This window comes from Falco peregrinus, chromosome 21 (genome assembly GCF_023634155.1).
Source record: "Falco peregrinus isolate bFalPer1 chromosome 21, bFalPer1.pri, whole genome shotgun sequence".
NCBI lineage: Eukaryota > Metazoa > Chordata > Aves > Falconiformes > Falconidae > Falco > Falco peregrinus.
Window position 1 is genome coordinate 2,318,119 of NC_073742.1, and position 12,863 is coordinate 2,330,981.

The 12,863-nt window shown below is 55.2% G+C and overlaps 2 protein-coding genes across 2 annotated transcripts; one reads left to right on the plus strand and one right to left on the minus strand.

Moving 5' to 3' along the window:
* Nucleotides 1-10: 10 nt before the first annotated feature.
* Nucleotides 11-4,081, plus strand: RACK1 (receptor for activated C kinase 1). Its single transcript, XM_005234070.4, has 8 exons — nucleotides 11-226; nucleotides 837-1,008; nucleotides 1,600-1,747; nucleotides 2,077-2,172; nucleotides 2,365-2,475; nucleotides 2,881-3,021; nucleotides 3,483-3,593; nucleotides 3,932-4,081. Exons 1-8 carry the CDS (start codon nucleotides 118-120, stop codon nucleotides 3,995-3,997), a joined length of 954 nt encoding a protein of 317 aa, XP_005234127.2. The 5' UTR covers nucleotides 11-117; the 3' UTR covers nucleotides 3,998-4,081.
* Nucleotides 4,082-5,034: 953 nt separating this feature from the next.
* TRIM41 (tripartite motif containing 41) lies at nucleotides 5,035-12,576 on the minus strand. Its single transcript, XM_005234096.4, has 6 exons — nucleotides 11,368-12,576; nucleotides 9,498-9,593; nucleotides 8,854-9,084; nucleotides 8,142-8,164; nucleotides 7,308-7,435; nucleotides 5,035-6,665 (listed from the first exon to the last, which is right to left on the minus strand). Exons 1-6 carry the CDS (start codon nucleotides 12,295-12,297, stop codon nucleotides 6,148-6,150), a joined length of 1,926 nt encoding a protein of 641 aa, XP_005234153.1. The 5' UTR covers nucleotides 12,298-12,576; the 3' UTR covers nucleotides 5,035-6,147.
* Nucleotides 12,577-12,863: the final 287 nt, after the last annotated feature.

Below are 12,863 nucleotides of genomic sequence, written 5' to 3' on the forward strand. Positions count from 1 at the left end.
CCGGAAGCCGCCTCGGTCTCTTTCTCTCGCTGTGTTGGTGGCCGCCGTTTGCGGCCGGGCGGGACCGGGCCGTGGCCTCCATTGAATCCGCCACCATCCTCCCATCCCGCCGCCGCCATGACAGAGCAGATGACCCTGCGGGGCACCCTGAAGGGCCACAACGGCTGGGTGACCCAGATCGCCACCACGCCGCAGTTCCCGGACATGATTCTCTCCGCCTCGCGCGGTGAGGGCCGCATCCCGCCCGGGTCGGGGGAGAGAGGGTCGGGAGAGACCATCGGAAGGGGGACGTAGGTGTCGGGAAGAGACCGTCGGACCGGGGTAGGGGTAGGCCGTTGGCCTGGGTGAGGAGGGGAGCAGGGAGAGACCACATAGGTCGAGGCGGAAGGGTACCGGGGGAGACGGCCGGGGGGAGAAGGGGCACGGGGAGACTGAGGCCGGAGGGGAGTGGGGCAGGGAAGGCCGTGGGGCCTGGGAGGAGAGAGGCGTGAGGCGAGACCGTGATTTAGGGGACCCAGGGAGAGTGCAGAGGGAGAGGGACAAGGGGAAACCATGGGCCTAGAGGGGGGGACAGGCCAGAGCCCCCTCGTTTAGGGCAGTCTGGCCTAGGGATGGGACTGGGGTGTAGCAGGGCAAGGAAGAGGCAGGGCCCTGCGCTGTGCGATGAGGACAGAGGGATGGGGAGGAGGGGGCAAAGGAGCAGAGACCTGATCTGTTTAGAGACCCCCGCTTTTCTCTGGTAGCCCCCCCATTCGTGCGGGTTAGAAGGATGGGCTGGGTGTGGGCAGAAGGCTGCGGTTCCCCCCACCTTATCCCTCTCTCTGCATCCTCCACAGACAAAACCATCATCATGTGGAAGCTGACCCGTGACGAGACCAACTACGGGATCCCACAGCGAGCTTTGCGCGGTCACTCGCACTTTGTCAGTGACGTGGTCATCTCTTCCGATGGACAGTTTGCTCTCTCTGGTTCCTGGGATGGCACCCTGAGGCTCTGGGACCTCACAACGTGAGCTGTGGGAATGAGGGTGTTTTGGGTGGGAGGGCTGTAGCATGTCTTCCTGCTTTGTTTGGGTGCTGGGAGGGGGGTTGAGGTCACCCATGCACCTTGGAACTTGAACGATTTTGGGTTTGGGCTGGAAGATAAATCCCAGTGCAGCAGGGGTAGTTTTGTGTGGCCAGTGCCACAGTTTTGGATGGAGGTGTTCGGCTGCTCTTCCTTGGCTCCCTCTTCCGATGATTAGATCTGACACAGTCTGCTGATCCTCTGGGATCTGAAGACACGTCCTGCAATTATGATGGGAGAGAAGCAGGAGGGGGGGATCAAACTGTTTTCTGGGGGTCATTTTGGGCTGAACGGGGGGGGTACAGCCAGGAGAAGAAGGTTGGGATCTGTAGAGCCAGGCATGTATGCGGGCTAAACTCATCCTGATTTCCCCCCATCCTTCTACCTTTGTAGAATCTCCTTTTGAAGGAGAAATGAAATGATCACTCCTTACCCTTTTGTAGACCACACTGTGGGTTTTCCTCCAAATATTTGATTATTCCCCCCCTCCTTGGTGGAATTTGTGAGATCTGCTATTGTCTCATCTTCCTTTAGTGGCACCACCACCCGTCGCTTCGTGGGTCACACCAAGGACGTGCTGAGTGTGGCCTTCTCCTCCGACAACCGTCAGATAGTTTCAGGCTCCAGGGACAAGACCATCAAGCTCTGGAATACCTTGGGTGTCTGCAAGTACACCGTGCAGGTGAGCGCCAGGGAAGGTGGGCTTCCAGATCACACTTCTGTGAGAAAGGAGCTCCGTGAACTTGCTTTTAGATCTGTTCCCACCACTTTTATTGGGGATCCAGGTCTCCCAGCCCTGTCCTAATGATTAGAAGCAAGACGTTGCCTGACAGCCTCTCCCTGGGGGGTTTCTGAGGAGAAGTCCTGCAATTATGAGGGATGGGGGAGGCCTGGGAAAGCTGTGGAACAACAGGATGCAGCAGGTCTGATCTTGCAGTGCCCTGTGGATGGGGCAGGAAAGACTCGTCCGTGTTTCCTCGCCATGAACCCGGCATCGTTCCTCTTCCCCAGGATGAGAGTCACTCGGAGTGGGTGTCGTGTGTGCGTTTCTCCCCGAACAGCAGCAACCCCATCATAGTCTCCTGCGGCTGGGACAAGCTGGTGAAGGTGAGGTGGGATCAAAGGCTTCCCAAACAGCAAGCATCCTTCTCTGGGGTCCCTGTGATGGCAGTGGGAGGATCAGAGCAGCCAGAGTGCTCTGGGGAAGGGTTTTTTTCTCCTCTCTGTATCCCCAGAGTTGGGGTGCAGTAGCAGTGTTTAACCCCTTTTTCTTCTGCCCCCATTTTTTTCCTCACCCAGGTTTGGAATTTGGCTAACTGCAAGCTGAAGACTAACCACATCGGGCACACAGGCTACCTGAACACAGTGACCGTCTCCCCTGATGGCTCCCTCTGTGCCTCTGGTGGCAAGGTATCTGTCGTGCGGTGGAGGGAAAGCTGAGACCCCCCCTGAGATGAGATCTTGGCATCCTACCAGCATTTCTGTCTCCCACCATGCGAATGGGCTCATCTTGGTCACAGCTTGAGTGGAGTGGTAACAGCCTAAAAATGGGGCCTGGTGGCAGATGTCAAGTGAGAGCAGGGAAGACCATGGCAAAGATGCTCCCCCAGTTCCAGGGACTTCTCTTTAGCTCTTCTGTTTTAGCCCTTGATGTGTTTTCTTTCCGTGTCCTTTAATTTTTCCGTATCCACCTTGGCTTGTAGCAAAGTACTCCAGCTTAACTGTGGTTGTGGAAAAGGGGCCTTGCCAGGGCAGGACAAATCAAGGCACAGGTGCCAAGCGCTGGGGTTTGTTCCAACTCCTTCTGCTCTGCAGGACGGCCAGGCCATGCTGTGGGACCTGAATGAAGGCAAACACCTCTACACCTTGGATGGAGGAGACATCATCAATGCTCTCTGCTTCAGCCCCAACCGCTACTGGCTCTGTGCTGCCACCGGACCCAGCATCAAGATCTGGGTATGTCACCGCTCCAGTCCTCAGCCCCCTCTCTGTCCCATTTGGGCAGGGTGCCTACAGAAGATGCAAATACCTTCAGTTTCTGGGTTGTGCTGGGTTTGGAGTCACCTTCCTGGGTGGAGATCCTCACCTTAGCCCACAGATCGTGGAGGAAAAGCTCTCCTGGAGGAGTGTTCTCTGGGTTACACAGCAGCGACCGGTGCCTGTGGCCTCATCCCTTGGTCGTGGAGGGTTGCGGTGGCCATAGGGCAGAGCCACCATGCCATGATGAAACATTTCAATGCCATCTGACTGCATCTCTGTGTGGAAATCCAGAGGCTGTTTCTGAGCGACCCTCTGCTCCCTTGTGCTGTTCCAGAGTTGGGATTTGGTTGTGGGAATCTTTGTGCTGGACCCCTCATTCCTTCATGGTGGTTTTTTTTTTTTTTTTTTTTTTTTTTTTTCCTTTTTTCCTCTTGCAGGACCTGGAAGGCAAAATCATTGTGGACGAACTGAAGCAGGAGGTGATCAGCACCAGCAGCAAAGCTGAACCACCCCAGTGCACTTCCCTGGCCTGGTCTGCAGATGGGCAGGTAAAAACCATTCCCTCCTTGCTGTCCCAGGATCCCAGCCCTGGGGAATGAGGATTGGAGGGATCTTCCTGCTGCTTTTGGGGCACAGGAACCATGAAGAGACACTTGTGCCACACTCCTCGAGCTCTCTGCCAGCAAGGGAAAGAACTTCCTTGGGTTCCTTCCATCCCTGGGTCCCTTCTCAACCCCTGAGCTCGTCTCCTTCATCTTCCTAACCCCTGGGGCTGGTAGTTGTCCCTCTCTGCTTTGGGATTTGCTTTCTGAGGACCATAGGCCCTCGTGTCCTGAGGCTGGACCCGTCCAGCCCTTCCTGTGACCCAACTCGTTTCTCTCCACAGACACTGTTTGCTGGCTACACAGATAACCTTGTCCGGGTGTGGCAAGTCACCATTGGGACCAGATGAAGATGCGGTAGTGAGAAACCATAGATTTTTGTGTACAAAAAAAAATAAAGTCAATGAAATAATGCTCTGTTGAGCTTGCAGCCACCTTGTGTCCACTGTTGGGTCATCCCACAACCTGGAGGTTCATGGAAGATGTGGGGTCGGGGCTTTACTCTGGCAGGTGCCACATCAGGAACGTCAGAGGGGCAAAAGCCCAGTGTTCCTGATGCAGAGAGCTTTATGTCTGCAAGTAATTGTCCCCACACCTTCAAGGTTGGAGATGTCGCAGTAGGACAGGGCCTGGCGATGAGGATGGGGTGACTGGCAGAACTTTGAGAGCCCTGAGCGGTACTCACCTCATGAGTTAAAACCCCCTGAGGGCAGAATAATTATAGCAGATGGAGATACTCTACTGTAGGCAGCGTGGTGGGACATGAAAGATGTTCTCTGTCCTTCTGGCTAATGAGGGAATCGTGGTTTGGTTTTTTTTTCTCCTACATGTGGTGTTGCTGCAGATCTGGGAAAACTTAAGACTATTCCGAAGAGAACCCAGAAAGTAGATACATTTAAGCAGCAGCCATGGTTAGCCTTGTTGCCCACCAGTGGTGCTGTTGAAGGAGAGGTTTTAACGTGAAACTTGGTAACCCAGCAGCCTCCAGGCACTGAGTCCACATACAAACTGCCCTTTTCTACAGATTTGAGAGGTGGGGGGGGCTCTTTCTTGGCTGGTAGACTTGTGAGCCACCCCTGCCACCAAACTGGAAGGGACTTCGGCCCCTCAGTGACGCTGGATGATGCTGGCAACAGCCTCTTGCCGATAAAAAGCTTTGGGAAGGGATATGGACATGTGGCTCTGGGTCTGACCTAATCTAATTAGGAAGGATTAGGTCAAGATTAACAAGGCAAGATTTAAAACACATCTGTTTAACAGGAGGTGATGCAGTGACAGCAAGGCCAGGCAGGCTGTGAGGGATCTGGACCCTGATGTGTGATTTAAGCCAGACTCATTTGGAAATAGCTCCCAGACCTTTCAAGCCTCAATAACCTAGAGACTCAGGTTTACAACCTTATTCTTTATTATTATTTCTTGACATTTCATAAAACTAAATCTCCATTTAATTCTCATTTTACCCAAAAATATTTTGAACTAGCTCTGTAATGCCAACAGGAAAAAAAAAAAACAAACAATCCACCAACCAAAAATAAACAAACAAAAAAAACCCACGACCGGTGCAGTCAAGAGTCTCTCGAGTGGGACAGGATTCAGCTGGAAACTTAGCAGCTGAGGAAAAAAGAAAAAAGGGGAGAAAAAATAAATATCCCCCATCTCTGAGAGCTCTCAAGCTGTGAGGGGAAAACAGGAGGCTGCTTCCTGCCACTGCAGCCAGGTTGTGCTGGCTCTGGGGGGCGGAAACTGGCTCTTGCACCCTCCTCTGCCCCCGGTAAAGTGCCAGGCCCACAAGCAATGGTTACGAAGGGAAGGGGTGGGGGTCAGGAAAGCTCAGACGTGGCCCCACCCCCCAAAAAAATGATGGGGAAAGCAAGGAAAAAACAACACGGGCCATTAAAGCAGGTTTGACTCTGGGTCCAAACACCAGCTGGGGTCTTGGAAGATGGTCAGGTGAATTCCAAGAGATCCAGGCACCTTGGTGCAACTGGGATACGCAAGCCAATGATTTTTGGAAGGGTGACGATGGGGATTTCAAAAAGCCAAGAGCACTTGCTCCCCACTGTGCAGACCCCTGAGATGCCCCCAAGGCATCAAGCTCTGCATCCGAAGAGAGCAGATGCACTTCAAAATGCAGTCCGGGAGTGGAGAGCGTGCCAGAAAGCTTTTAGGCATTGACTGGGAGAGAGGAGCTCCAAAAAGACATAAAACGCTAAAAAAAACCCCTACACCTCTGAGGTGGATCCTTCCCTATTCCAAACAAAACCAGATTCGGATCGGCATGGTGGCAGCAGTGGGATCCTGGGGAGGAGCAGACAGGAGGCTGAAGGAAGAGGCATTGTGAGCAAGCAGGTGCAAGAAGACAAGTGCAGCGTTGGATCCCAAGATGGGATCTGCAGGATTAAGGGGGAAAGAGCATGGCTGTGTGCAAGGCCGGATCCTGGGGCGATGCCGGATCTGGCACAGGTAGAGGTGGCTGGCAGGGAGGGTGAGGGATGGCTGGTCAGGCGCAGATTTTGATGCGCGTACCCTTGGCTAAGATGCGAAAAAAAGGGAAGATGCGCTCGTGGAAGGAGGCGTTGAAGGTGTGGATGTGGGTCATGCTCTCGGCATTGTAAAAGCAGAGCTGGCCTCGCTCGTAGTCCAGGTAGACGCCAAAGCGCCGGGGCCGTTCACTGGGCAACAGGGCTGTCTGCTCTGTGGCTGTCAATGCCTGGTACTTCTTCCCATTGGTGCCCACGCACCAAATTTCTCGTTTTTGGTGAGGACCCATGGTTTTCTCTTTGCGTCGAGCTGTTTCACGGGCTGCACCCACTGCCCAGCCTCGTCGGCCTCCCACCTCTACCTCCCAGTAGTGGCGGCCAGTGGTGAAGCCCTGGGAACCCAAGACGCAGTAATCCGAATCGAAACGTTTGGGGTTGTCGGGCAGGTCCTGGCGGCGTTCGCCCAGCTTGACGCTGCGTCGGTCAAGGGAGAGGCTTAGGCGAGGGTGGGCTGTGTCAGGGTCCAGAGTCACGTCGGCTGGAAGGGAGATGGCAACATTACAGGGTGTGTGTGTCACTGGTCACCCCCGTCTCTTGGGCTCCCAATCCCAGGGTTTGTTGGTCTGTTTTTTCCCCCCCTCCTTTTAGTTTCCAACCCCAAATCCTCAACCCTGTCCATACCCGCAGCACCAGTGGGTGACAGCCCCCACTGTGGGCCTGCTTTTGACTGCAACAGAGTTCAACCCCTTTAACCCCTCCCCAAACTCCTTTAACCCCCAAAACTCCCTTTAAACCCCAAATTCCTTTAACCCCAATTCCATTTTAACCCCTTTAATCCCCCAGTTCCCTTTTAACCCTGGAGCAGGTCTGGCTTCAGCCCCACACAGAGCTGTCAGCAACTCTGGATCCAGCTGTGCTTTTAGGGTGGAAAGAGGTGACAGCCACGTTAGGGGAAAATGAAGACCAACGGACAGAGCAAGGCGTGGGGAGGAAGAAGGGAAGAGGCTGGTATTAAGGGGACTGGCAGACTTTAAAAGGGGGCATGAAATCTGGGAAGGCAGAGGTAAAGAGGGAAACCCAACACAGCTGGGGATATGCAAGACATCCCAGTGTCCATTCCCTAGGACCACGACAAGAAGCTGCTGTGTCCCCTTGGGCAGAGGACCTAGGTCTCACTCACCTTGAGGGACTTTACTGAAGACTTTCTCCATCTTCCTCATCACCACATCCTGCAGAAAGTAGTTGCGATATTTTTTCCCCACATCCACCGGCACCATCTCAGGCTCCTGAAATTTGATGTTCTCGCATCTGCCAGGGGAAAGAAAATGGGGATTCAGCATGCTCAGGGGGAGGCAATGACACAACAGGAGAAACAAGGTGCCCTGCACACAGCCAAAAAACCCAGAGCGGGGCAGAGATCAGCCCAACCGGTTACACTGGCACAGCTGCAGTCCCCACCCCGTCTCAGCCGCAGGAAGCAGCCAAACTCCTGGCAGAGGTGCAGCCGCATCCACCCAGCGCTGGTGACAGCCAGGCCCTGCTCCGGCACAGCCCTGTTACCTGCCAACGAGTGGCTGGGGGCTGATGTAGAAGAGCAGCCGCTTGTTTGATTTAAAGATGACGGGAAACAAAATGATCCCTCCATATTTACCAGCAGCTCCTGCTTCCTCGGGGCATGAGGTCTGCACAGGCACACCCAGCTCTGCTCCCAAAAAGCAGCTGCCAGGTGCTGCAAGGGACTCTTGAGATCTCTTCCCAGCCTTTCTCTTCTCCTGTGCACCCCCAGTTATTCCATGTATACCCCACTAAGCCATCAGGCAGGAGTTCCCACCATCACATTCGTTTTGGCACCAGCCACAACCAAGCTGTCCCTTGTCATTACCCAACCCCAGCCTGGAAAAACGCCCACCACACGAGGCTTGAAACAAAAGCCCAAGGTTTTCTGGTTTTGTGTTGCCCTCTCCTCCCCCCGAAGCTGTTTACAGTGAGAAGATGCCAATGGAAAGTCACTGACCTGATAAAAGTGCCTTTGATGTCCTGCGAAAAGGAAGCAGCCAGGTTGGAAGCGAGGAAGAACGAGAAAGAAAAGATTAGGGAGGATGGGGGCTGATCACACTGTGGCTCGCACTAAATCCTCTTAGCAGCCAAGGCTCAGCACCGTGCTGATCTACATCAAGCCAACCACCCCGATGGCCAGGATGAGTCCCCTCCCATGAGTCTGCTGAGGGGAATATTCCACAGAGAGGCACATTCCATGGATTCACCCCTCGGTAGAGGCTTTTCCCACTAATACAGACACCCTATCAAACCTCAAATCTCTTGTGGCATCCCGATTTCCCCCCTGTGGTCCCACAGACGATGCGGGACAGGGAAGGATCTAGTAATCGGGTAAGGATGCTTTCCCATGAGGAATACCCTTTCTGAAGTAAGGTCTGCTCCCCTCTTGGCAGCTCTGCTTAATTCTCGCCGCTAACATTCTCTCCTTGCTATAAAACAGGGCCAGAGCTCCTCAGCTGCCAGCAGAGAGCTTGAGCGAGGGTTCATGGTCCAGAGATAAACTACGTGAATCATCTGAGCTTACAGCTCTTTGGGAAGATTCAAAAACATATGCAAGAGGCCTTGCCTGGCAGGGCACCTGGGCTCTGCCCTCCTGCTGGGATCCCCGATTGCGACTGTCCCTCTTCCCACCCCAGGAATGGGGGTGGGGTGAGTGGGTTGGGAAAGACCTTGAGCAGTTGCAGCCCATCCTGTTTGCTCTTGTCCTCTGCCTCAGCGATGAGCCGGCTGAGGGCAGCGCTCTGCTCTTCCAGCTGGCTGATGTTGCTGCTCTGACGGGCCAACAAGCTCTCATAGCGTTCCTCCAGCTGGTGTAAGAGCAGGACTTGCTCCCCAATGAGGAACTGGTGCAGCAGCTCGAAGTCAGACTCGAATTCCTTGATCTCCAGCTTCATCTTGTCCTGCGGAGTGGTGAAGAGGGAGGAGAGGTATCCTTAGCTCAAGTAGCAGACCCAAAGGACACAAATTTGTTCTCTCTCCCAGGCTACCAATTCCCACAACACATTCAGGTACAAAACCCCCTTAATTAAGCTCTAATTCAACAGGGAAATAGCTTCCAGCCCTTGTGATCCTGACAACTGCAGCAAAGGGACCGCAACGCCTCCATGAGAGCTCAAATCTGCAAGGCAGAGGGGGAAAAGTTTCCCTGCTCATCCCCCTCACCAGACTTCGGGCCAAGAAACACTCTTTAGCAGAGGGCTGATTATTTTTTGGCAGCGTGAAAGGTGGAAGACAGAGAAATGGGGAAATAAATAAGCGTGGAAAGGAATCATGCACAGGATGATCTGCTGTGCCAGAGGCAGCCGGCTCTTACCCTCAGCTCTGTGATCTTCTCCTCCTCGTTGGATTTCTGCTTCAGGACCACATCCAGCTTCTTCTTCAGTGGCTCCAGATGGCTCTGGAGCTTATTCTGCGAAAGAAATGCATCTCTGTCATCCCTGCCTCAGGTAATGCCTGCCTGCCTTCCTCTCCTCTCTCAGTCCTCCAGTCCCCAACTCCACAGCAGGGCTGAAAACAAAACCTCCTGCCCCGATCTCAGACCATTTCCCTTCCGCTTTCCGTAACTGCTCATTCTGGGAGCCACTTTTAATTAGAAAGTGAAAAACCCTGCCCTGCTCAGATCAGGGAACATCTGCAAAGGCCAGATACACAGTCACCAAGCACAGACTGTTACTGTCTGTTGCACGGCTGCGGCCATCACGCACATGTCCCACTGGGTGGGGATCAGGACCCAGAGAGGGATCTGTGCTCCTAAACTCAGTGCAGACCTAGGACAGACTTAGGCCATCCTTTCAGGCTGCGCCTTTCGGTAGCGGCATGGTCCTAGATCAGCTTAAGCCAATGACAAAACCAGTACCTGCTTCATTGGTCATGACTCCCTGTGCTGAATAAGCTTTGGCATTTCCAAAAAAACACACAACCAAACCACCAACCCACAAACCAACTGTTTCTGCCTTGCTGTCCTCCCAGGACACTCCCTCTGCCCTTCACAAAGAGCTCTCCCTTTAGCAATTAATTTTTCTGCCTCCTTGAGTGTTTGCAGCAGCTTTCCTACTGCCAAGAAAAGGCGAAAACGGACTGAGCCAACCCAAAAGCAAAAAGTGCTGCTGGCCACGCTCCGACAGCCCACCACAAAACAGCCTGACACAGGGATGAGACACCCCAGCACTGTCCTTTCCCCTCCAAACCACCTCCACCTCTCCAAGCCTCCTCCTGGCTACCAAACCCCACCCAAAAGTCTCCAGGGGCTCCAAGGGTGTTGACTCTGATGGGAGCAGCCAAGACCAGAGCACCAGAGAGCTTCCAGTGAGGGAAGACAAAAGCGAGACATGACCTCGCAGCAGCAACTCCTCCAAGACACCTTTGGATATTACAGGAACCAAAACCCCAACTCCTTGCTTCCAGAAGGCCCCAAAAAGCGAGACATGACCTTGCAGAGAAACCAGAGCGACAAGCAGCAGGGCAAGTAGCAGCCTGAAGGGCTCAGCGACCACCATCCCCTGTCTACCCGCCATGTTTTTTGGGGGGGGTTCTCCAGTCATGCCCAAGTGGGAAGCGACACCTTTGAGACAGCAAAGCTATTCAGTCAAAACCCCTAATGAAGGGCCTCCACCACTGGACGCTTGGGGTCAGGCTCTGCAGACCCTCAGGCAGGTATCACCCAAGCTGAGGGAGGCCAGACAGACCCTGGGAAGAGCTTTCTAAATTGTGGAGCCACCATGACATGGGTGCTCATTTCAACTTGCCACAGCCCAGAGGGGTTTCACCCAAACCCAGGCCAGCAGGACCAGCTGAGCTCACCCACTCCTCACCAGGATAATGTCTCCACGATCCTTCGCTACCATTGCTGCCTGATCCCCAAATCTCCTTCCCCGTGGTTAACCAGACTCTTCCCATCCAAGCCAAGCCAGCCACCAGCTTTGTGGCTTCCCAGCCTCCTGCACCCCAACCCACACAGCCCGTTCATCTCCTTCCCCCTCTCCGCTCACTGAACCAGCCCAGCGAGACCCACCTGTATGCCGCCTCCAACCACCCAACGCCATCTGCCTGCCGCCAGCAGGACCCAGCCCGTGCCACTGGCTCCTGATGGTGCTGACAGCTGTTTCCCACCCCACTCTCCTCCCCACTCCCCCATCAAAAAAAACCCAAACCACTCCATTACCCTGACACCGAAACCCTCATACCTTGTAATCCTGCACGACCTCCTCGAGAGGGACAACACTGTGATGCTTGTGGCTCCGTGACTCCCTGCACACCACGCAGATGGCTTGTTCATCCACCTCACAGAACAGCTTGAGAGGCTCCTGATGCTTCTCACACAAATTTGGTGGCCCCTGACCTCCCACTGCTACCAGGGCCCCTGGGACACCCACTGTGGCTCCTGAAACTGAGGGACCAGCAGCAGGTGGTGCAAGGCGCTGGGGGTGTGGGTGGAGCTGGCGGATGATTTGCACCATGTTGGCCAGCTGAAGGTTGGGGCGGAAATTCCTCTGGAAAAAGGTTTTTCGGCATTGTGGGCAGGTGAAGGTCTGGAGGCGTCGAGGCCGTGTGGCCAGAACAGGGGGAGGAGGTGTCTGCACCTCTTCTTCCTCCTCTTCCACCTCCTCCTCTTCCTCCACATCTTCCTCCATCACATCCTCATCATAGTCCTCATCCCCAAAGTAAAGCTCTCCCCCGACCCCACCGTCCCACATGTCCTCCTCCACGGGATCTTCCCACAGGTCAGTGTCATCTTCTTCTTCGCTCCACATATCATCTTCCTCCTCCTCTGCACCACCATCCTCCTCCTCCTCCTCCTGCTCCACATCCAGCTCGTCCTCATCCAGCTCATCCTCCTCATCCTCCAGATCCTCTTCCAGCACATCGCCCATCCCCACCTCTCCGCCACCCACTGCTGCAGCCCCCGGGGCCACCTCGTACTCAGCCTCACCACCCCACAGCTGCGAGATGCAGACACGGCAGAAATTGTGTCCACAACCGATGGAAACGGGATCTACAAAATAGTCCAAGCAGATGGCGCAGATGGCTTCCTCCTGCAGTGTCTCCACTGGGTTCAGTTGCCCACTGGAGCCCCCTGAAGGGTCCCCATCTCCTAAAACCGCTGTGGCTGCCATGGGGAGAGTGGGGAGGAGAGTCACCTCTTCCTCACAGGACCCTAAGCTCCTTGTCGACCCCTTAAGTTCTCCTATGCTTGGGTGGGCACCAGCTCGAACCCAGAAGGGTGGCCGGTCCCCACCCAGATGCCACTTCCTCCTTCACCCCCTCCAATTTTTCCCCACCTTCCAGGGCCAGCACTGCTCTAACCCTCGCTACTGCTTCCCTTCAGCACCCCTTCGTCCCCCCAAAACCGGGGGCTGGCCCCGATCCTGCCCTGCCCCGGCACCCTGGAGCCGGGCCTGACCCTCCTGCCCACCCCACAACACCCCCAAGGCCCAACTGGGACCCGGTAGAGGCCCGGCTCCTGCCCCAAGCACCCCGTTCCCCCCAGCAGGGCCAGGCTCTAGGCCTCACTACACCTTACAGCGCTCCCCGCCGCGGGGCCCGGCCCCAGCCTCAGCCCAACCGGGCCCGCAGGTGCCTCCCGCGCTAGGCCGCTGCCCCGCCACCCGCCCCGCTGCTCGCGGGCCCCGGCCCGAGCCCGGAGAAGACGCTCTATCCCCTCTCCCGCCCCCGCCGCCGC